At 39.8% G+C, this 25,512-nt stretch overlaps 1 protein-coding gene across 1 annotated transcript in view; it reads left to right on the forward strand.

The window, feature by feature from the left end:
* ARHGEF10 (Rho guanine nucleotide exchange factor 10) overlaps positions 1-25,512 on the forward strand; it is a 168,918-nt gene that overhangs the window by 109,983 nt on the left and 33,423 nt on the right. Inside the window, exons 17-23 of the mRNA XM_023728233.1 lie at positions 16,369-16,484; positions 16,925-17,052; positions 17,230-17,330; positions 19,129-19,250; positions 20,442-20,528; positions 22,593-22,816; positions 23,375-23,532. Coding sequence (XP_023584001.1) covers positions 16,369-16,484; positions 16,925-17,052; positions 17,230-17,330; positions 19,129-19,250; positions 20,442-20,528; positions 22,593-22,816; positions 23,375-23,532 — 936 coding nt within the window. The remainder of the gene's footprint in view (positions 1-16,368; positions 16,485-16,924; positions 17,053-17,229; positions 17,331-19,128; positions 19,251-20,441; positions 20,529-22,592; positions 22,817-23,374; positions 23,533-25,512) is intronic.

The following is a 25,512-nucleotide window of genomic DNA, read 5'->3' on the forward strand; positions in this document are numbered from 1 at the left end:
GTCACATTACTTTGTAGTTAGTTTCTCATTCCATAAAAGTGATAGTAAAAGTAAAAAGTATGCCTGTGCCTCTTTATCATAAGGTAAAATACTCGTAGCTGTACAGGATTGACCTTGGTTATGTATGCTTTCTGTTATTGGGCCAACATTCAGGCCAAAGTTTGGGAGATTTTCATATTGTGGAATAATAATGAGCAATCTAAAAATGAGAAGTGCAGCGTAAGTGAGGGCTGACTGGTATGTCTTAACAGCACTCTGTCCTCGCACAGGGGAAGATTGTGTATTAAAGGATAACAATGCCAGAAACCAAAGCAGCAGCTCTGTTCTGAAACGATGCCTGTATTTGCTGTTGGGAGCGTTGCAAGGGGATTGAAAATTCAGCCAGACAGCCCTTTTCTGGATTAGTTTCACGGCAGGTCCACAAAAACATTTACTGAGTGTCTAGCAAATGTTTACATCTTCTAAAAGTGCCCCCAGACTCTACAATTTGGCTGTGAAGGGAGAAATACAGCCATAGCCATAGGGAGGTTGGGAACAAGAGAGAGATTTGTTACTATTATCACAGACAATAAAATGGAAGAGACTTAAGCACTTATATTTCGAGAAGGAGAGAGATTTTGAAAACACCAAGTTCCCAAAGGAACACAGAAAGTTTGCCCAAGATGGACAGAACTTCCGGTCAGCTGCTAAAATTTGAGATGAGGGAAGAGCACAAAGCTGAGTGAGTTGCTTATAAAACATAAAACCAAAAAAAGTAAGAATAAAATGATGAACACAGTTAAAAAAGCAAAACCATACAAATTAAAAAAAAAAAAAACAGTGGAAGGAAGAAGGGTATTATTTATGGCTTTTAAACTGAAGTGAATTTGACTGAGGAAAACTTTTACAGTTGAACAGCAAAGCTAGCTCTGATCCTGCTAAAAATAGAAGGCTAAAGAGAGAAATGATAGATTATGAATTATACTTTTTTTCAATGCAGCAACTATACTATTTAAAAGAAAAAAAAAATCTGTTGCCATCAAGTTGATTCTGACTCATAACCTAATAGCCATCCTACAGGACAGAATAGAACTACCCTATAAGGTTTCCAAGGCTGTAATCTTTTACAAAAGCAGACTGCCATGTCTTTCTCCCGAAGCACTTACTGATGAAGATCAAAGACTACAGTCTTCAGTATGGATTACACCTCAACATAAAACAAAAATCCTCACAACTGGACCAATAAGCAACATTATAATAAATGGAGAAAAGATTGAAGTTGTCAAAGATTTCATTTTACTTGGATCCACAATCAACACCCATGGAAGCAGCAGTCAAGAAGTCCAATGATGCATTGCCTTGGGCAAATCTGCTGCAAAAGATCTGTTTAAAGTGTTAAAAAGCAAAGCTGTCACTTTAAGGACTAAGGTAGGCCTGGCTCAAGCCATGGTTTTTTTCAGTTGCCTCATATGCATGTGAAAGTTGAACAAAGAATAAGGAAGATGAAGAAGAATTGACACCTTTGAATTGCGGTGTTGGCGAAGAATATTGATTGTACCATGGACTGCCAGAAGAATGAACAATCTGTCTTGGAAGAGGTACAGCCAGAATGCTCCCTAGAAGCGAGGATGGTGAGACTTCGTCAAACATTGGACATGTTATCAGGAGGGACCAGTCCCTGGAGAAGGACATCATGCTTGGTGAAGTGGAGGGTCAGCAAAGAAGAGTAAGGCCCTCAACAAGATGGACTGACACAGTGGCTGCATGCATAGTGTTGATCATGAGGATGGCGCAGGACCGGGCGGTGTTTCGTTCCGTTGTACACAGGGTCACTATGAGTCAGAAGCGACTCGACGGCACCTAATAACAGCAACATCATGCTGTAGGGGTCTGTTAATACAAATAGCCTTGTTAGAATTGGAGTTCATCATTCAGAGCAGCATTTGGGAAATGGATTTTGCATAAGCAGAAGGAAGTTTTCCTTGGTTTAAAGTGATTCATCTAGCATCCCATAACTGCCAGATGCTTATTCAGCGTGTTTGTTAGACAGTTCCGCCTCAGAAAAATTTTCCTGTGCAAATAGACTACATATGTATACTGCAAAACACCTTAGAACACACATATGTAGTGAAGTATGGACCCGTTTAAGAAGAATGGTTGTCTTGGATGGGGGGGGGAGGTGAAATGGTGATGGGGGTTTCAGTTGTAATTATAACGTGTTATTTCTTTGGTAAAATGGCATCTGAAGCAAATACAGCAAAATGGTAATGTCTACTAATTTTGGGTGCTGGGTAAAAGTGTGTCCATGTACTATTTATTTATTTTTAAAATATTGTATGCTTTTAACTCTTTAGTTACTATTGGTTTAACAGTATACCAGCCACTTTTTATGCCTCTGGACCTCACGTTATTCAAGTTCTAATGCATTTAGCGTTAAGGCGGGTCCTTTTGAAATGTGTGAAGCTCCGCAGACCAGAACTGGAGCCTCACTGTTGTGCAGGTTGAGCAGTCTATTAGGTGATGCTTCCTGGATGTGTTAGTCTTGTGAACTTTTGCAAACTTTTTCCTTTTTTTCCCTTTATTTCTGTGAGATAAGGCTTGCAAGCATAATTATGGCTTTCCTGTGTGATAGTTGGAGAGCCCTGATGGGTTTCTGTTGGTTTTTCTGTGTCATATTTGGAAATCTAGAGGTTCCCCATGTAACTTAATGGAAAGGTGCCTATAATAAATCCTCTATTTAGTTCTTACTGGTATATTGTCATACCATGGATCAGTGGCACCAGAGTGCCACTCACCTCATTGGTGGCTTGTATTACCAGATCATATTCTCAAAATCCATATTACCAACCAAATATTTAAACACACTCAATTAGTAAGCATGCATTCCAATGATGAAAACACATGCCATCGAAACAATACTTTTAAATTAAAATGTGGTAACAGAATTAAAGAATTAGAATCCTAGTAAAGAAATGAAGAGGCAAAGAGGCACAAGTGACAGAATGAGTGGCAGGGAGGCCTGAGGCTTCAGTCCGGGCATCCTGTCCAAGGCGCTGTCTACTTTAGGGCTATTGTTTACGGCTCCATATTCAAGCGTCTCTCTCTCAGGGGAACAGCAGCTGTCAGAAGAGTACTTGCGCGCGTGTGTGGGAGGAAATGGTGGTGACAATGACAGAGGGAACACAAAGCAAGGCAAAGTGTCTTTCTTACTCACCAGCTCACTGAGAACAGTCCTGCACGTAGTTTTGAATAGGGTAGTATTACCAGTCGACTGGAAGAGATCAATATTTGTGCCCATTCCAAAGAAGGGTGATCCAACAGAATGCAGAAATTATTGAACAATATCATTAATATCACACGCAAGTAAAATTTTGCTGAAGATCTTTCAAAAGCAGTTGCAGCAGTGCATTGACAGGGAACTGCCAGAAATCCAAACTGGATACAGAAAGGATGTGGAACGAGGGATATCATTGGTGATGTTAGACGGATGTTGGCTGAAAGCAGAGAATACCAGAAAGATGTTTACCTATGTTTTATTGACTATGCAAAGGCATTTGACTATGTGGATCATAACAAATTATGGATAATGTCATGAAGAATGGGAATTCCAGAACACTAAATTGTGTTCATGAGGAACCTGTAGATAGACCAAGAGGAAGTCATTCAAACAGAACAAGGGGATAATGCGTGGTTTAAAATCAGGAAAGGTGTGCATCAGGGTTGTATCATTTCACTGTACTTGTTCAATCTGTATGCTGAGCAAAAAATAATCAGAGAAGCTGGACCATGTGAAGAATGCAGTATCAGGATTGGAGGAAGACTCATCAACAACCTGCGATATTCAGATGACACAATCTTGCTTGCCGAAAGCAAAGAGGAAGCACTTACTGGTGATCAAAGACCACAGCCTTCAGTATGGATTACGCCTCAACATAAAGAAAACAGAAATCCTCACAACTGGACCAATAAGCACCATCATGATAAATGGAGAAAATAACCCTAACTCTTATAGAAGGACTGCTAAAAAAAAAAAAAAAAAAAAAGCCAAACCCTTTGCCATTGAGTGGATTCCAACTCACGGCAGCCCTGTAGGACAGAGTAGAACTGCCCCATCGGGTTCCTAAGGAGTGGCTGGTGGATTCAAACTGCCGACCCCTTGGTTAGTGGCCGAGCTCTTAACCACTGTGCCACCAAGATTCCATAGAATGACTGTAAGTCAATTAAATTTGACTCTCCCCTGGAAACCTTTCGTTCAGGCTGAGTCCTGTCCAGGGGCTTAATGGCCAGCCTTTCAGTGCAGTAGTCCTAGCTGATCAACTACAAAGACATGCCAGATAAAGTGGGTGTGTTTCTATGTTTGTGTATCAGCCAAGCAAGTCATTTCATTGAGGTTTGATAGAGTACACTCTCCAGAAAAGGAGTATCCTCTAATATGAAGGTAATTAAATATGCTTCTGGAAGTACGGATTGCTAAATATGGAAAACTACTCGTGTGTAAGTGTCTATATATGAGTTGTCAATGGATGATATAGTTTTCTCTGTTTGTATACATACACGCACATCTTTGTAGTATAGACACATACCAGTTTGTATGTTGAGTAAATTAATAATAGATGCTAAGTTTTTAGATACCATAATAGGGATAGTTCTATTTCTTGATTAATGCTCTTGAGTTTGCGGCATAATATGTATCTTCATGAAGATGGTATTTTCACATTGTAATATCCTTAATTTTCATTAAAACTCTAAAAAGCAAGCACACTTAGATGTTCATTGCAGAATTATTCCCGATAGCAAAAAGATGGAAACTACCTCAGTGCCCATCAGTGGATGAATGGATAAGCAAATTGTCGTACATACACACAATGGAATACTCCACAACTGTAAAGAATAATGAAGAGTCCGCAAAACATCTTATAACGTGGATGAATCTGGGGGACAGTACGCTGAGTGAAATCGGTCAATCATAAAAAGACAAATATTGGATGGTCCCACTATTATAAAAAGTCCAGAATAGATAGACGCACAGAAAGCAAAGTTCTTTGATGGTGACCAGGGATGGGAGAGGAGGAAGAGGGGGACACTTTCTAGTTAGTAGAAAGTTACTTTCTAGATAGTTATTTTTGGTGACCAGAAAAGCAGGACCCAATATGGGTGAAGTCAACACAACTCGACCAAGGTAAATAAAGACACAAAGAAAGTACACGAGAAAAAGGGACAATGTAAAAGCTATAACATACATAATTTTGCAATAACAGTAAAAACAACCAAAAAATAGGTCTGTGATGATGTAGGTAGACATGGATAGAAAGGCATATGCAAGCAAATGCACGCATGTACAGGTGTATCTGTGGGCATATGTATGTACACGTGTGCATGTTCTGCATATATATCCTCATAGATAACAAACCACGTATGGGGCACAGTTACAGAGGCTTTCTAGACATATCCAAACAACTCACAGGATTGGTTTACTAGGTGAAAAGGCTTGGGACCATATCGTCTCGGGGACGACTTAACCAACTGGCATACCATAGTTCACAAAGATAATGTTCTACATCCCAGTTTGGTGAGTAGTATCAGCGGTCTTAAAAGCTTGCCAGCGGCCATCTAAGATACAACTATTGGTTTCTACTCGTATGGAGCAAAAGAGACCAGAAGAACTGGATGATGCTTGGCTCAAACTACCAGCCGTTCTGACCAGGGACACAATAGAAGGTCCCAGATAGAACAGGAGAAGAAAGTAAAAAAACTCCAATTCCTCAAAAAGGCCAGACCTAATGGACTCATAGAGACTAGAGGAACCCCTAAGATTATCACCCTAAGATACCCTTTAAACTTGGAATTAAAGCCATTTCTGCAGGTCACCTTCCAGCCAAATAATAGATTGGCTTATGAAATAAACAGTATCACTCATGAGTAATGTGCTGCCTTAAACAATTAACTGTATGAAACCAAATAGTCAACATTTACTCAAAAGCAAAGATGAGAAGATAAGAAGGGGCAGGGAAGCTAGATCAATGGAGACAGAACAAACAGAATGGAAATAATGAGAATGCTGACATATTGTAAAAACTGTGACCAACGGCAGGAACAATGTGTATAAAAATTGTTAAATGGGAACCTAACTCGCTGTGTAAACTTTCACCTAAAACACAATAAAGTATTATCTAAGAAACAAAACAACTCTAAAACTCAAGCTGAATTCTAATCACAGTGGAAGGTACTTAGTGTTCTTTTGTAACTTTAATGCCACGGTTTCTGCTTTGAGAAATAATTTCTTCATACTTTTTCCTGGGCCTAGACTTTGCTGGGCTACCCTGAGGAGTAACTCGTTCAGAACTTGTTTTGCCTGAGCTGTACTGTACTTGTCACTGATTTACAACCAAGAGTTTTCTATCCCTTCCATGTCAAAAATACAATTTGCTATTAGAGAAACTAAATTTATACCAGGCTGAATTTATATCGGACTTTGGGTTTATATAAATGATGATATTTTTAGAAAATTACTCCCCTCTGGAAACTAATTCTTGTTCTCTGTTGAAAAGGCTAAAATGCTTAGAGGAAATAAAAGTCACTTGTAATCCCTGTACCCAGAGATTATATTAGCATTTCAGTATGTTTATTTCCAGTCTTTTTACTGCTCCTTTGTACATACATTACAATATGGATCCACTATGTATAACCCTACGTGGTGTCTTTTAAGTGACTATAATAGGATGGCCATTTTCTCATGTCCTTAAAAATTCTGAATAAAATTAATTTAAACCAACCACGTAACATTTCATCGTGGTTATACAGTAGTTTATTTGCATATTTTAAGCTGCTCCTATCATTCTGCTGTCATGAAGAGTGAACATACGGGCATCCTTACACATAAAACAGTCTGTTTAATTTTCTTAGAAGTGGAGTTACTAGGTCAAAGGGTAGAACATTGTTAGACTGTTGATGCATTTTGCAAATTGCTTTCCAGAAAGTTTTTCCCCGTTTAGATTCCCATCAGCTGCCTGTGACTTCAACTAAAAATCAAAACTTCGTTGACTTGATTTGTAAAAACTGATGTCTGGCTGTTTTAATTTGCTTTGCTTTTATTACTCGTGAGAATAAACACTTTTTAAGGGTATTTGCCATCTGTGTTTCTTTGGAGGGTTGGTTTGTTATTTGGATTTTTTAATATTATCAATTTTTATATACTTTGTGGATAATTTTTATGGAAAGTAACTTCTCATTTTTATGTGGTTTTAAATTTTATTTACATCTATAATTTTATAGGAGCTGAACCTTTTATGTAGTTACTCTACCATTTTCTTTGTGATTCCTGCTCTTGTTATTCTTAGAAACTCTTGACCCATCCAAAGGTTACAAAGTGGCCAACTGGTTTGTACGTGTTTGTTTTTGCTTTTAACTTTTTAATCCTTCAGGGGTTTGTTTTGGTGTACGACGTGAGGAGTCCGCGTTTTCTCCCCTGCCTATATCCCTCGTGGCCGTTTTCCAAACGTCGTTTCTTGGACCATCTAGTTCATCTCCATTTTCTGGCGACGTTTACGTCATCTTGTATTCAGTGCCTGTTTACACTGGAATCTGGCTTTGGCGGTTTCAGTCCATTCCGTTGCGCTCTCTAGTCTTGCGCCAGTAGTGGGCCATTTAAATTAGTACTGATTTTACTTGGACGTCTCTTAGTCTCCCCTTGTTATTTTTCGTTTAAGAATTATCCTAGCTATTCTCCCCCGTTTAAATAGACTATTTTCAAGGAAACAAAGATGCCTAAGATGCAGGTTCTTTTCTTTTGTTTTTCTTATCATTCCTTTTTTTTAATCAATTTCTTATTAATTATGTTATTATTTAGAGCCCTTTATAGTGCTTTGTTTTTAACCTTCTGATTGGCGGAACAGTACATATAAAATATCCCGTCACAGTAAAGTCTTGCCTCCCTCTTTGCAATGTCCTCATGTGCAGAGCCCCTACTTCTGTCTGTGTAATAGATGAAAAAGAATTCCAGTTCCCTTTCATTACAAAAGCAAGCACAACCACAGTGGGCTGGTAGGAGGGCTAGGACCTTCATAGATGTTTTCCACCGCCTAAGGAAGGACAGTTTCCACTTTACAGTTTTCACTTTTTTAATCTGCCATCAGCTCTCATCCTGGAAACTAGTTTAAAACTGCCCGGTAAAGTTACATTTTGTGTCTGAGTACTTGGCTATTAAAAACTAATATTTAGCAAACCTGAGATGATCATATCAAATAATGCCTCAGATTAAAAGCCTTTCATAGACCAAACCTTTTGAACAGAAAAAAATTGATTTTGTTATAATGCCATAATTTCTTTATAACACTATTTTTAATTTATATTATTTCCTTTTGTATTATAGTAACTCTAAATATTAAGATCTGTAAGTTTTGAGTAAATTAAATAATAGTTGGTGGTAACTGAGACAGAACATTCCTTGTTCATAAAAAAGTTAAGACCCATTTAAACCAGCAATTTAGGTCACTGAGAAGTCAGGTGATAAAGAGCTACATGTAAAAATAATACAGTTCTTCGATATATTAGGAGTGCTAAAAATAACGCACACTTTAATTCCATTCATGTAAACAACAAAAAATTAATAAAATCTGAGTATCTAGTGACTCTCCCAGAAGTGAGAGTGTATGTTGTTATGCTCTTACCGCTTAGGTCTGGTTTTAAATTAGAAATAAGTTATTTCTCACTCTAAGCTCGTCATAGGAAGTAAAAAACGAACATGCAGTGAAAGTAGATAAAAGGGCAGTGGCCACATAATTAAAAAACACAAAGACGCTGACTGACTGGGCACACACCATGGTGTCAGAAGTGGGAGAGATAGATTTGTTCTAATTCAGAGCAGGTTCAACCAGCCTCACGAAAGGCAGACTCCAAAAATAAGTCCTGTTAACATGAGCAATTAGAAAACATCATTTTAGACTACACGGAAATCCACCACCTGCTTTATACCCAACATCGTGCTAGATTGCTAGAGGAAATAAAAATGAAATGCAAGGGCATTTCTATGTAAAGTCGGCTTTCTGCCATGTACGTAGCTAGGTTATTCCATCCATCATTACATTCCTCCTACCAGGCACAGTGTGTTACCCCCTCCGGTTTTACCTCCTTGAGAGATTTATGGATAATTCTTCCTCATTCATTTAGATGTTTCCCCTGATGACTAATACCAACATTATATTTGTACTGCAGCATCTTTCTTTTTTTAATCCAGCGATTATAAGCTTTATGAATATTGTATTGTGATAACAGTATGTTTAAGCAACAGGTAATGTGACATTGTAGAGAAAAGTGTCGAGGATCACCAAGTGAGAAATGCCAAAGCTCGTCGTAAAATGAGCCTCTTTATAGCCATCAATCAGTGAAGTGGACGAGAGCCTGAGTCAGCACATTTTATAACTCTCCTCTGAGTCTTTAGAGAGCTTATTGGAAGGAGAGATTCTTCCTGTTAAGACTTGGATCAGTGGGTCAAGTAAGCTAGTAGACATTGTCTATTTTACATTTTAATTATTTGACTATTCATTAAAAGTATGTTGGAGAGAAATGTAGGGGAAAAGTGCTACTCTAGTTTAAGCAAGTTTTCATTTTGTAATTGAAAGTGTCTGGCTGAAGATGAGGGTTAAAATATTATAATTGAAGAATTAGTTGATAATTTTTCCATAGTTTCCCCTCTAGAGCCGTTTGGATGTTGTATGGGTATAAACAGCCACAATGATCCTACCATGGACTCTTTATATGCGAGTGTTGTGGGCATATCCTCAATCTTCAAACTTCTGCTCACAGCCAGGCTGCCTCCACTCCAGGCATCGACTCATTGGGAACCGTGTGATCAATATCTGCCCTGTGACCTGGCAGACCCAGGAGAACTCTGCATCTCTTCAGGCAGGCTTCTAGATGATCAAAATGACTCTTGGAAACCATTTAGTTTAAGTATTTTTGTTATAACAATATCTGAGGCGAATTATTTACTATGGAACTTTTTAAGTAATAGAATTAATTATGAAAGTCTAGAACAACACTCGTGCACGTATTTGCTGATTTCTGTAACGTGGGTAGAATTCTGCGTCATAACTGCCAGTCCTCCCTTCTGTAGGCTGATAAACCCCTTACTGTGACCAGTTGTCATCTGTATTTGCTAATGACTTTGTAACAGTGGCATTCTCTAGATCACAGGTCTCCAGGGATACTGAGGACCCCTCCATGGCTGGCAGCTGCAGGGTCAGTCCGAGACCTGGGGCCGGCTGACCACAGTCTGCAGAGTGACTGATGGCTGTCTAGCACGGACCCGACCTCGGATACCCTCACGTCCCCTGGTTTTTGCTCGCAGTGTACGTACGTAAGGGTTGTTGTTCTCGTTAGCTGCCATCGAGTTGATTTCGACTCCCAGCGACCCCACGTGACGGAGTAGAACTGCCTGTTCGGGTTTTTTAAGGCTGTGGTCTTTCCTGGAGCAGATCGCCAGGTTTTTTCTCCTGCGGAGCCACTGGCTGGGTTTGAACCACCAACCTTTCCGTTCGCAGCCGAGGGCTTACCCGTTGCACCACCAGGCTCCTTTATCCTGCTCCTCTCATTGAAGCAGGAAGCTACTTGCAGACAAGTATTTTTAGGAAGATGAGCCGTGAGAAAACAAGATTCTTCTTATTGAGAGGTTTGTTGTTCTGCCTTTTTAAACCATCTTGCTCCGGTGGCAGGTGGGAGAGAGGAAGGCCATACTGTTTGTCTTGTAAAAGCTACAGCTTCCGTTTAAGCTGCTTCTCTCCCTAAAGGACGGCCCTCTGAGGCCCTTGGAATCTTGAATTCCTTTCGGCACTTCTGTTCCGTTCAGCACTTTCTCTGTTTGCTCAGTGCCATTGTGCGCTAATGATTTCTAGACTTTGTAACTTCAAACTTTGTTTCCAGCTGCAAAGGACACGTGAGTTTTGGTCACTACATTCTAAAAGGAAAAGGCTAGTTACTTGTTAAATTAGCTTCCTTTTAGGTACAGCTTTTTCATTTGAGAAACCAAGGGAAAAAAGTCTTGATCTGAAAGTTATCTGCCGAAGATGGAGGAGGTATGACGTAGTAAATCCTGTGACATAAGCAGGTTTTGCCTTGCTGGAGAGCGTGAGGACCGGGGGTGAGATGGAGGAAGGTGGACGAGGAGCCCTCAGAGTGCTGGACTTGGATAGCAAGTGTTAGATGAATATGGTTTACAGTCAGAATCCCCTGCATGGTCCTAAGGAGAATAAAGGAGATTGAAGAAGGAAAAGACTAGAGAAAAACACGCACAGAAGTCCTGAAAAAGAATGCTTGGAATACCTTGGAATGAAGATTCATGGGCCAATCTGAAAAATATTACATGGGCACCTGTTGGTGTTCAGAAGGAGGCTGTTTACATGTAAGGCTGCAGCCCTGAGTCCCTCACTCTCTTCCCCGTTACAAAATGTTGACTGGTTCCTTAATTCCTTCTTCAAAGTGTTCCCGTTAATTCTTCATTATTTCCTCCTTGTTCTCACCCTTTTCCCTCCTGCTTGGAGATGTCTCCTGGCTCTGAAATCTCTTACAGAACTTTAAAAACTTTTTTAAGACGCATGATTCGGTAATAAAGTGGGAAGCTGCCTGTGTGTGACGGGTTTAACCAGGCACGTTAACACTCTGTGAGGAATCCTAAAGGCGTGCAGTGGAGAATTTTTATAGGTATAGCTGCTATTTATTTGGTTACACAGTCCCTTTCTTGTTTGCCACACAAGATTCCATTTAGCTGACAAAACACTGAATTTTCAAACAAATGGCAGGGATATCCATGGAAACAGTAGCAGTGTGTGTGAGAAAGAATTGGGAAGCCCTTTTGCAGAGATAGGCTTTAGTACCACGATGAAGAACTTTACCCGCAGAATTCAAATACTAGAAATTTATAACTTGATGGCTGGAAATCAGCTCTAGCAAAAAAAAAAAAAAAAAAAAAAAAAAAAATGATTCGCAGATGTTTTGTTGTAAAAAAAAAATATGTATGTATTTTAAATTTTGGCCAGAAAAATAATTGTTTAACTAAAAGTAACGTTTGAAAAACACTGCTGTTTTTCATTTGTGTGTGTGTGTTTGGTTTGGTTTTTAAAAACTGTAGAGTGGAGATGCTCTCTTTGTAGGATATATTGCGCTTGTTGTTTTTCCTAAGCCGTAGCTGAGGATGAAGCACAAATGTAAAACTTTGGTACATTTTCATCTGCTCCATAAAGGTAGAAAAGCTCCTTTTGTGTCAATATAGAAGATTCTCTAATCCACTAGGAAAAGTATTATTCTCCCTTCCCAAACAAATGGGAAGCTATTTATTCCCTAACTGATAAGGAAGAATAAGATTCCTTAACTCTGAGGGAACGAAACACGGCAGGATACATTTTGATAAAAGAAAAAAACCAAAAACCAAAAACCAAACCTACTGCTGTCGAGTCTCTTCCGACTCATAGTGACCCTGTACGACAGAGTAGAACTGCCCCATAGGGTTTCCAAGGCTGTAAATCTTTACAGAAGCGGACTTGCACATCTGCCTCCAGGAGAGCAGCTGGGAGGTTCGAACTGCGAGCCTTTTGGTTAGCAGCTGAGCATATTAACCACTGTTCCAACAGGCCAATGGTAGTCTAAATGCAGGAAGAACCTAGGAGTGTAGCAGGGCTCTGAGAGTATGACAAACGATAAAATTAACAGAACCTTGCATTTTAATGTACATTGTATATTATCATAAATTATACATATTTCTATAATATACATATGATCTATAATAAGTTAGCTTATGTTGTTGTTTGACTCATGATGACCCCACGTGTGCAGAGAAGAACCGCTCCTTAGGGTTGTCTAGGCTGTAGTCTTTGAGAAGCAGATCCCTAGGCCTTATTTCCAAGGCATCTCTGGGTGGATATGAACCACCAACCTTTTGTTTGGTAGACCAGCGCTTAACAATTTGTGCCACTCAGAGACTCCAAGTTAGCTAAGTTAGCTCATAAAATCCTCTATATGTTATTTTACTTGATCCTAAAAACAATACTGTGAAGTAGACGGGAAAGATACTCTTGTCCCTGTTTGGCAGATCAGGAAACTAAAAAAAGGTTTAAATTAAGTGTTCCGGTGACTTGGCCCAGTGGGGACTCTTGGTTGAGTTAAAAAAAAAAAAAGTTTTCTATTTTAACATGGGGCTTACTCACAGTGAAGTTTAGTAGGAGGAAGAAACATTTGCTTTCCAAATTTAAGACACAAATGTCAGATTCTTGGCATACCCAACTTAGAGACAGTTGCCAAAGTGTTAGCATCCCTTCTAACCTGCTCACATAATATTTCAAAAATGGATCATGAAAAACTTAGAACCGTGTCTTTCAGCAGGGTTAGTGATATAGTCATATTTTCTCTATGCTTATGTATATATAACTGTGTAATGTTTTGCTTATGGTATTAATGACTGAAATAATAAAATTATGATCCAAGTTAGACATTTGCCCTCCAAGACTAAGGAATTTCTTCTAACAAATGTGAAGTCAATTGCATACATATGCAAATATAAATATTCTATATATGTGTTAAAAATAGACGTGGAATACTGTATGATTGCATTTATACAACATCCGTGAAGAGACAAAACTGTGGGGATAAAGAACAGACTATAACAGTATAGCACGAGGACGTTCTCGTGGGTGATAGAACGTTCTGTATTCTGCTTGTGGTGGTGGGTACACGAATCTGTGCCTATGTTAACATTCATCCAACTGTACACCAGAGATGAAGGGGTCGATCTTACCGTAGGGTAATCTAAAAAATTAAAAAACAGATGTAGACAAATTAATGAAATTAATGTAGCACTTTTAATTTCATCACAAGGTTGTATTTATTGAGTTTGCCATCAAATCTATAAATGAAAGCAAATGTTTGTGTTATTAGGTAAAAATATTTTAAATTACAAACATACTGTTAAGGGAAAATAAGTTTGATACACGTAACCATTAAATAGTTTTGCCTTTTTTGTTGTTAAACTTCATGAGTATAATTGAAATGCAATTAATCATAGAATTTGTCTAGTAGGTAATAAAAAATCAGCCGTACAATGTGCATATGTACCCACATAAGCTTGTCTTTAACATATAGTCCCTGCAAAACGATAAATCGTTATCTTACCCTTCAGTTAAGTAATAAGTGTTTTCAGATATCTGAAACATTTATATCAGAAATACATACATATACCTACATATGCCTTTCAGTTTTAAATCGGCGTAGTGGTTAAGAGCTGCTAACCAGAAGGTCGGCAGTTCGAATCTACTAGGCGCTCCTTGGAAACTCTATGGGGCAGTTCTACTCTGTCCTATAGGGTCACTATGAGTCGGTGTCAACTCAATAGCAATGGATTTGGTTTGTTTGTTTGTTTTTTTATCAGTATATATTGTATCTACTCAAGGATTGAATAGGCTACATAATTTATGGTGCTCAGTACAAAATGAAAATACAGGCTCACTTGTCCAGAAATTATTAAGAATTTCAGGATGTTGACAGCAGAGCATTAAACGAAACACAGAGACCCTGCGGGGCTGCATAGGTTGCATGGCCATGAAGCCGACCCTGCTGAAAGACAAATTTCAAGAAATTGTTACTTTATGTCTTAGTTATCTAGTGCCGCTGTAACAGAAACGCCACAGATGGGTGGCTGTAACAAACAGATTTATCCTCTCACAGTCTAGGAGGCTAGAAGTCCAAATTCAGGGTACCAGCTCCAGGGGAACACTTTCTCTCTGTGTCGGCTCTGAGGGAGAGTCCTTGTCATCAATCTTCCCCTCGTCTAGGAGCTTCTCAGCTCAGGGACCCCAGGTCCAAAGGATGTGCTTTTCTCCTGATTCTTCATTTTTGGTGGCATGAGGTCCCCCCATCTGTCTGCTGGCTTCTCTCTTTTATATCTCAAAAGAGATTGACTCAAGATGCAACCGAATCTTGTAGATTCAGTTCTACCTCATTAACATGACTGCTTCTAATCCTGCCTCACTGACACCGTACCAAAAACCAAACCCCTTGCTGTGGAGTCCATTCCAACTCATAGTGATCCTATAAGATAGAGCAGAACTGCTCCATAGGGTTTCCAAGGAACAGCTGGTGGATTTGAACTGCAGCAGAGTTTTGGTTAGCAGCCGAGCTCTCAATCACTGTGCCGCCAGGGCTCCATTAACATTGTAGAGGTTAGGACTGACAACAACACAGTACTGGGAATCATGACCTAGCCACGCTGACACATATTTTGTGGGGATACAGTTCAATCCATGACATTTTATTTAACCCAAATGGATTTCCTTTTCTATCTGGGTTTGAATACTGGTTTATTCCCTTACTGGCTGTGGGACCTTAGGCAAGTTAACTATATGTAGAGTAGAAAAGAAGACAGGGTGTTATTGGCACACTGGTTCAAAGTGTGGGTTTCACATTTAATTTTGAGTTGAAATCTTGCCTGTTTATAAGTGTGTGACCTTAGGCCTTTCATCGTCAGTAAATGGAGAGATGAGATGTTGTGGGAATTAAGTGAGAAAATATTTGAAAATTACATATTGTAGCACACACATTAAGCACTCAGTCAGTTGTGAGTGCTACTGTTATTTGGGCATTTAGACCCCAGTGCATGCATTATTCCCACTAACAAGTCATAGCACGCAAACCATTTCTACCCGGTTTATTAGAAACGTAGAAAAAGCTCAGTGAGAACTTGTTTTAATGTTGAATGACCCGAGTTACTGGAAATTTGACTCAGATTAAATGTCATTTCTGGATACCTCTCACTAATAGTAATTATATTACCTCTGTTTAAAAAATATACTAAAAGTAAGAAGACATCAATGAACTGTAGATTTCGGGACATTCCATAACTCACTCATCTTCTTCAAAAATGCCAAGGTCATGAAGGACAAAGAAAGACTGAGGAAGAGTCCCAGACTGGAAGAGATTTAGAGGCATGACAGCTAAATGCATTGTGGGTCCCGGATTGGATCCTGGGCCAGAAAAACAGCATTAGTGGGAAAACTGGTGAAATTTGAATAAGGTCTGTAGATCAGTTAGTAGTATTGATGTAGTAGTCTGGTTTTTGATAATTGTACATGATTATATAAGAGGTTATATAACCAGTAGAGGACACTGGGTGAAGGGCGTACCAGAACTGTTTGTGCTATTTTTTAACTTCTCTGTAAGATCTAAAATTATTTCAACATAAAAAGTTAGAAAAGGAAAAGAAAATTAAATGCTTGAAAATACTCACTTTTTAAAAGTTTTAAATCCCCTCCACTTTTTTTTTCACTCGCTAGAGTTTATTTTAGCATTTTCTAAATATTAGAATGACATGAGGATTTAGGTTTATACTCTCACCATTTGCTTATTTTGTAGACAAAGTTTACACGGGACCAGGGCAACTGTACCAAGATTTGCAAAACTTGTTGCATGACTTGAATGTAATTGGTCAAATCACTCAACTGATAGGAAACCTTAAAGGAAACTATCAGGTAATAATCAAAGCAATTTGATTTTTATTTTTACTTCTAAATCACTGTTTAAAAAAAAAAAAAACAAACCTGTTGCCGTCAAGTCGATTCCGACTTATAGCAACCTATGGGACAGAGTAGAACTGCCCCATAAGGTTTCTAAGGAGCAGCTGGTGGATTTGAACTGCCGACCTCTGGGATAGCAGCCGAGCTCTTAATCAGTGACCACCAGGGCTCCAAATCACTATTGTTGTTGTTAGGTGCCGTGGAGTCGGTTCCGACTCCTAGCGAACCTGTATACCGCGGAACAAAACACTGCCTGGTCTTGCACCGTCCTCATAATTGTTATGCTTGAGCTCCTCATTGCAGCCACTGTGGCAGTCCATCTTGTTGAGGGGCTTCCTTAGGACGGTCCTGTTTTATTTACACTTTTAAAATATATACATGTATTTTCTTTGTAGAACTTAAACCAATCTGTAGCCCATGATTGGACATCAGGTTTACAAAGACTTATTTTGAAGAAAGAAGAAGAAATAAGAGCTGCTGATTGCTGTAGAATCCAGTTACAGCTTCCGGGGAAGCAGGACAAGTTAGTAGTAACTTTAAAATGAAACCTTCTTGGTCAGTGCTGAGAAAATGATTCTTTGTCATGATTTTGTATATTTTCTTGGTTTGGTGATTATGTTGGACAGGCAAGATATGTAACTTAATTTTACATGATGGATCACATTTTATAAAATGATTGCTTTTCTATTATTTCTGGCAGGTCTGGGCGACCTACTTTCTTTACAGCTGTGTTTAATACATTTACCCCTGCCATCAAGCAGTCTTGGATCAACAACTTGCAGATGGCTAAGCTCGCCCTTGGTAAGAGTTGATTTAAGCTAAATGAAGCATGTTCAAATAAGAGACAATGGACATTTTATAGTCCCCTAGAGAGTTTTCTACATTATGATGAAATACAAGAGGATAAAATCATAGATGAGAAGTAAACTAAGCAATAGGTTTACCCATTACTCTGAAAGTATATTTTTAGGAAGCAAAAATGGACCCCAGAAAAAGTGATTTTGAAGAAATTTATTATTTAGGAGTTGCAGAAAAAAAAAAGCAATGGGTTTTATTGTAAGGGAAACATTGCTATCAATTGATGCTGTTGAGCCTAAGTAAAAGGCCTTTTCCCCACTGGGACTTCCAGGCCCCGGGTCCAGTCTGGGTTTGTCTCCAAATTGCAGGAAAGACATGTTCCTCATCCCCTTGCCCTGTTAAGTAAAATAAAGGGGTTGGGTGAAATTGAGACTCGAGACCCTTCCAGCACTAAAAATAAATGCTATAGTTCTACCAGCAATGGATATGACTTCATGTTTTCTTGTCCTCTGTCCCGTTTATCTTTGCCTTTCTTGCTAATTAGGCAGATAAAACTTGTTGCTGTGGAGTTGATTCCGACTCCTAGTGACCCCCATGTGGAGAGTAGAGCTGCCCCATGGCATTTCCAAGGCTGTAAATCTTTGCCAAAGCAGACTGCCACATCTTCCTCCCGCAGAGCAGATGGCGTGTTGAAACCTCCACCTTCCTGTTAGCAGCCGAACGCTTAACTACTGTGCCACCGCTGACCGAACCCAAAACCCACTGCCTTCGAGTCAATTCTGACTCATAGCGACCCCTTAGGGTTTCAAGGCTGTAAGTCTCTACGGAAGCAGACTGCTGCTGGTGGTTTCGAACCGCTGACCTTTTGGTTAGCAGCTGGGCGTTTAACCACTGTGCCATCAGGGCTCCTAATTAGATAGATATGAAATGTACACGTATCATATATCCATAGTTTATGTACACATACACAAATCTGTTACTCAGAATGAGATGTCTTTGTGTGTGTGTGTGTGTGTGGTGTGTAAGAAAAAATTCCCTTTCAGATATAGATAACCTGAATGTTAACAGCCAGGCAGAGAAATGCCCATCACCCTGGTGAGCTGAGTGGTGGAAGGACTTTTATTGTGACACGGAAGCCTTCCTGGATTTGCGTTCACTTGAGGAGGAAGCATTGACAGGGCTGCTGTGTCTTCCTGAATACTTTCTGAGGTTTATCAAGTTAGGTTCAAAGTACGTCAGCAAGCAGGGAAACAGCCCACTCTCTGAAGAGAGTAGGTTGAACCTGAAAATGAACTCCTTTTTTGTCTTTAAATTAATTAAACTAATCGACAATGTACTTTGGAAGTAAGCTATGTCTTCGTTTTGTTGTATTTTTTTTTAAATCCGGTATATTATACCATGTTAAAATTGTCTAACTATATCTCTGGTATTTGTATTTAAACAACTCAGTTGCTTTGAAAGAAAAAAGAGAAAAACCTATGTGGTTTACACAGAGAAGTTTCACACACACCCCCATTCAGCACATTCTGGAAGAGCCAACCGGAGGACGTGATGGTCACTTAGATGTGGGCCGTTGTGCTTTGTGAAATAAAGCCATGAATGTATATTTATATCCTTCAAGAAAAGATCAAGACACCTGAATTTACTCGTTTCCAGAATAGAACATTTCGTTCTCCGATCTTAAAAAAAAAAAGGAATGTTAGAATGTTCTGTTGGTGTGGCCTGATTGAATTTGCAGAGCACGCTGAGTGTGAATTAAATACCGTCCCTGTTCATTTTCTCTTGGAATGTAACATTGCAGAGGAGGACAACCATATGGGTTGGTTCTGCGTAGAAGATGACGGGAATCAAATTAAAAAAGACAAACATCCCCTCCTTGTTCGATACATGCCCGTGATGGTGGCCAAGCAGCAAGAGTTTAAGGTAAAGTGGGGTGCTTTTCTCGTCCTGCTTCACCTTTCCACATATAGATAGTACGTTCATCGTCTAACTTGATTTACTAAGAAATTACTATTAAGGGGCCTAAATCCGAGCAATCAATATCTTTCAAAGTCGTTTATAGTGAGTACTTGTCTAGAGGTAATTTATTTAGAAATAGTTGAAGATCATTGTAGTTTAAAGCCAAAACGTCACTTACCTGCTCTGCTGCTGTCTTTGAAGCCATTTCCTGGGGTTTAATCACTGCAGGATGCTGCAGTATTAAAACAGCCTACCACGTGCAAGGCATTATAAGTTAAATAAGGGAGACACATGGTTCAGATTTGTCAAGTCTGTTATGCCTTTGCTTGGAATAGTCAGTTCTAAAAGGGAATCATAATTAGAGGCCTCATTTTTCCTTGCAGTGCTGTGCCCACTCTGCTAAAGCAAGCTCCATTGCCAAAAAAAACCTGTTGCCTTCAAGTTGATTCCAACTCATAGCGACCCTGTAGGGCAGAGTACAAATGCCCCATAGGGTTTCCAAGGAGCGGCTGCAGCTGGTCGATTCCAACTGCCTATCTTTTGGTTGGCAACTGAACTCTTAACCACTGTGCCACCAGGTCTCCTCCATGGCTGAGGTGGTATTTTACCAACGTACGCTAGGTTGTCCATTCAGGCACAAGTCAGCTCCTTTGACTACTTTGGTGACTTTTAAAATATCCTTTTCTCAAAACAAATAAATAAAAGCAGTATCATGTCTCATTTTTGGTGTCTGCCAGACACTTAAACTTGAGGGCTGGGTTTTGCCGGTAGCACAGAGCCCGTGCTACACTGCTGCCCGGGAAGGCTGCCTGCAAGGGGAAGAGAGGACTGCGTCTTCCCTGCAGGCTCCGTGCTTGCTTCCACCCCAGTGAGCTTCTACCTCCTCCTCTGATGGGCTCCTTCAGCCTGGTTGCTGGAGTCTGAACAATAAAGTACTGAAGGCTAAAACGACTTAGGTGTTTGCCTTTGAAAGGCTAATTTCTGACACTTGTACTTTAATCTTTTACTTTTCCTATTTTAATTTTCAGTAGGTAATGACCTGACATGTCTGTGGTTATATGTCGAAAGTATAAGTCAACCATTTAAGGCATTATGTAGTCTAGAAGCCTCCTAATCCCATTTTATATGTGGGTGTCTACTTGTATTCCACTTTAGATTGAATGTGCTGCTTATAATCCTGAACTTTACCTAAATAATGAGAACCAACCGGATTCATTCTCCATGGCGCATGGGTTCCTGTGGGTAAGGTGTTTCTGTCTGTTTGTTTTTATTAAGCATCAGTACCCATGGGGAGGGTGACAAGAAATACAAATTTCAGTTGATCAATGGAATGTTGTCATTAGTGCCTCATGTATCCCAGATTATATTTATAAACACGAAAAGTTCTTGTTAAACGGAGCTGATTACTTTTGGAAAAGATGCATAATTCTTAGGAATTTCAACGCTTATTTCTTTTCTTTTTTATCTAAAACTTTACCAGATTAGATTCAATCCCAAGACAACTACTTTAACTAATGTGAGAATCATTTCAATATTTCTCAATTTAGTGGTTAAATTGCATGCTTTGCTTCGTTTTTCCCTCCCGGGACATTGTTGGCTTTTTACACTGGAAACTTAGCAGTTAAAATAAATTTTTACAAATGAAATATAGCGTTTGAAATTATGCAGCAATTGCAATAGACATTTCTGGCTCATATAGACTGGAGGAAATTCAACATTCCATGGAGCTGAAAGTCTGTCACCTCTCTTTCTTCTCCTGGGGTTCCCCCTTCCTTGCAGCCCCTCAAAACGTCCTTCCCAGTGGCTCTTGCTGCTTTTCAGACTCTTAACATAACTTTCTTTCACCCCAAATATCCTATACTTATATCCTAACTTGTGCATTTTGATAGCCGAAGCTCCTGTTTGCTTGGTGCTCTGAGTTGAGTATTAAAAAAGGAAACAACTTGATTATTTGATTTATACCAAGCGACTAGTCCTGGTTGAGCGCTTGGCTGCTGACTGGAAGGATGGAGGTTCGAGCCCAGCCAGCGGCTCCGCAGGAGAAAAGACCCGACGATCTGCTCCTGTAAAGATTTCAGCCAAGAAAACCTTATGAGGCAGTTTGACGCTGTCACATGGGGTCCGTATAGTCGGAATCAATTCGATGTCACCTAATAACAACTAATAAATGGATAGGCTTAATTTCCTTGAGGTGTTTGAATTTTAAAAGAAATGGTATTTTTTTTAATCCAGACAGCTCTGTACTTGTTGCTGCTTCATCCCTACCCCATAGTTACACCTCCCTATTCCCTTCCTGCGAGAAGACAGGCATCCTCCTTCTGAGAGTGCCAAACCGAGTGTTTGCCTGTAATGTGGAGAAAGTATAGTAAGAACGAGAATAATCTAACTACCTTCCCAAAATCAGTGGAAAAAGAAAACTCCACAAAGCAATATCCCCCTAAACTAGCCCATGCTTTATGTTCACAAGGGCTCTCTCCCACTTAAAAAAGTCACTCTCCCAGTTAAAAAACAAATTTAAATCAGGAAACTATGCTAAGTATTCTCAATGTAAAAGTTCAGTAAATAAGAAGGTCATAAATATTGTTGCAGCAATACTCGTTTAAGAAATACTGCAGCAGACTATAAAACTCATTGCCATAGAGTTGATTCGTACTCATAGCGATCCTATAGGACAGGGTAGAAGTGCCCCATAGGGTTCCCAAGGCTGTCGTCTTTACAAAAGCACACTACGACATCTTTCTCCCCTGGACCAGCTGGTGGGTTCAAACCACCAAGCGGTTAGCAGCTGAGTGCTTAACCCCTGTGCCACCAGGGCTCCTGACAGCATTCTATACTATACGTTCAATGCAAGTGATTCACTTTGGGGTGCATTTTTATTAATTTTTATCTTTTTAAAGATGCATTTTCTTATATTAACAGATAAAGTCTGTTACGTATTAGTGTTAAATTATGTAAAATGGGAACAAAGCTACTGTTTTAAGACTTTAAACCGAGTAGGGATAGCCCTTTACCATTGTAGAGTGATAGGTATGTGATTTTTAAAGCATATCAATGTGATTTTCTTAAAATTGAAACTATGCTCATGTTATTAAAATAAAAAAATAACTGTATTAAATATGTTGAAAAGAAAAAGGGGCACCGTTGGCAGATTGTTTAAACGTTATTTGATTTTTTAAAGTTTGTTGGTTGGCATAGAAAGTTGATTCCTGTCACTCCCTCTCGGTATCCGGGTTCAGTGTACTGAGAAAGGCCGATTGTATAGCATCCACACTTTCTGCTTCTCCCCCTCTTAACTCCTCAATTCAGATCGGAAGTTGTACCAATCAAATGGGTCAAATCGCCATCATCTCATTTCAAAATTCCAACCCCAAAGTTATTGAATGCTTCAACGTGGAATCGCGCATCCTTTGTATGGTCTACATTCCAGTGGAAGAGAAACCAAAAGAGCCCGACGCAACCTCTGATTCGGAAACTGGAGCTGTGAGAGCTTCAGGGGTCCCCGCCATTTGTTTAGGGACGGAAGAAGGAAGGTAGCGTTCCCATTTCACTGTGTTCCGTTAGAAGTAAACGAGGGACCTATCATGGGAAGTCGTTCAATCTGATCTTAGAAAGCAGTGTAGGAATCTTGGGATACGTGGAAATTCTTAGGGCCAGTGCACTTTGGAATAGTGGATCGGGCCCATGGAAATTATTCTAGGAAACTGCCAAGCAGAAAAGACAATTCTTTAAAGTGGAAAAGTTTTATTTCTACCATACTATTGGCTGCTGAAACATTCATTTCTAATAATGCTTTTAAAAGTACTTATGTTTCTGAAAAAACCAGAACCATGTTCTATTTTATACTCAGTGAACACTGATGCAGTTTAAAGGCAAATTAAAATGATTTTCCTGATGTGAAGTTCCAAGGTAAATAGGAAGAACTAATTTCTTTAAAATCCGTAATTCCTCTTTTAAGATAATAAAATCAAAGTAATAACAGTTTTTAAAATATTAGAAGGAATTAAGATGAAATTAATAAATTTAATGGGTACAGTAGCTCTTTTCATTATGAGCAGATGTATTTATTAGTTTATATTTTTGTCTTGAAGCATTTCCATTTACAAAAGCAGTCAAGGCTCAAAGAAAGTGAGACTCCAACACTTTTTCACTCCGGAGAAATCTACAGTCATGAGCTTAGCCTGTACATCTCAGAATCTGTATGCGGGCCTCGTGAATGGGGCTGTGGCCATCTACACAAAAGCAGAAGGTAATTAATTAGTGTTATGTTGGAGCTTTGACATATCAGATTTTATGATTACTGTTTCTCTGTTGGATTTTACTCTCTAAAATGCTTCATATACCTAGCGTCATGTCCCCTCTAGCCTTAGCACCTAACTTTCTCATTCTCAAAAAGATGACGTGAAAATCAGATGCTATCTACTGAACATGTAATGAAGTCGTTTTCAAAAGTCAAACTCCTGGCTGACTCCTTACCATATCCCAGAGGATGATGGTTTGAATGCACATCTTCTCCTTAAGTCTGCTGTCCTCATACTCTTCCTGCTGTTCCTCAATTCCAGTAAGCTTCGCTCCTCTTCTGATGGAGAAGGTTGCAGCCTTCCCTTGTAGACTCCTTCATACACCCCTCTGTTTACCTCAGTGTATTATTGCTTTTACCAGTCTTCACCAGCCCACGAAAAATTCTCTTCTCTTTACCAGAGAAAGCTGCCTACCTACCCTGAAATTATCGCTTCTTACCTCAGACGCCCTGCTGCCGCAGTCACTCCCTCTTCTCTGCCTTCTGTTCCTCCATCCCTTTTTGCTGCATGTTTCACTAAACATTCTAACGGGCTCCAGTGATAGAAAGGAGTCCTGGCGGCGCAGCGGTTATATGCTCAACTGGTAACCGAATGGTTGACAGTTCAAAGCCACCGGCCATTCCATGGGAGAAAGATGTGACAGTCTGCTTCTGTTAAGAGTCCCAACCCAACCCATTGCTGTCGATTCCAACTCATGGCAACCCCACAGGACAGAGCAGAACTGCCCCATAGGGTTTCCAAGGCTGCAAATCTTTACAGAAGCAGACTGCCACATCTTTCTCCCACACAGCAGCTGGTAGGTTCAAACCACTGACCTTCTGGTTAGCAGCCGAGCACTTAACCACTGCACCACCAGGGCTCCTTCCGTAAAGATTACAGCCTTGGAAACCCGACGGGGCAGTTCTACTCTGTCCTGTGGGATCACTATGAATAGGAATTGACCTCAACGGCAATGGGTTTCTAGTAGAGAACCTAGCTCTGATCTACAGCTTTCTGTAGGCAAGTTGACTTAAGTTCTTCTTATGAACCAAGAGCAGTTCTGTGGAACGTCTGTATTTTATCCGCTTTAATCCTCACGGCAGCCCTCTGAAGCAGAGCTGCCCAAGCGTCGTTCTTCATTTTCCACTCGAGCTTCTAGAACATGTATGTTAACTTGTGGTAGCTCTGCCTCTTTTATGAGCACCTCTTTTCCATGTTTTACTGTGGCAGTTGATGGCGGCTGTTGTTTCTGAGTGATCTCCTTCTTGCTTAGCCTGATGTGAGGCAGGTCTGATTTCCTGGGTTCCTCTCTCTCTCGGTGGTTAAATGTGGCAGGGTCAGGACTCCAACCTGGATCCTGAGCCTTCCTTTCTAGCTGCCTTTCTCACTAAATGACTTCATCCAGCCTCGGGTCTTAAACACTGTGACTCCCAAATTTATGTATCTCCCTGCGACCTCTCCCTTAAACTCCAAACCCATATGCCCAACCTGCTTTTTGCCTTCTCCACATAGACATCTCAATGCTAACATTTCCAAAATAGAATATATAGGATTTTTTTTTTTTTTTTTCTGTACTGAATGCCTTTCTTCACTTCGTCGTCCCCCAACTCAGTAAACGATACCATCATGCAACTCATGATTCTTGGTTCCTGTCTCTATTTTCCCCTCTTCCTCCTACCGCATGCTACATACCAGCACATTCTTGTCCACTCCTCCCAAATATGCTCCAGATCATCCCCCCACCTCCATTGTTAGCACCTGGTCCAAACTGCCCTCACTGTCTGCCTGGATTACTGCCATAGCCTCCAAATTTCCTTCTTTCTCTCCTACCAATTCAGCCTCAGGATATTTGCTAGTGAGCTTTTTAAACTGTAAATAAGGTCAACGAAGTCATCCCCCCTCCTTTGTTTAAAATTGTCCAATGAGTTCCCAGTGTACTTAGAATAATA

This window comes from Trichechus manatus, unplaced genomic scaffold (assembly GCF_000243295.1).
Source record: "Trichechus manatus latirostris isolate Lorelei unplaced genomic scaffold, TriManLat1.0 scaffold00023, whole genome shotgun sequence".
Taxonomy (NCBI): domain Eukaryota; kingdom Metazoa; phylum Chordata; class Mammalia; order Sirenia; family Trichechidae; genus Trichechus; species Trichechus manatus.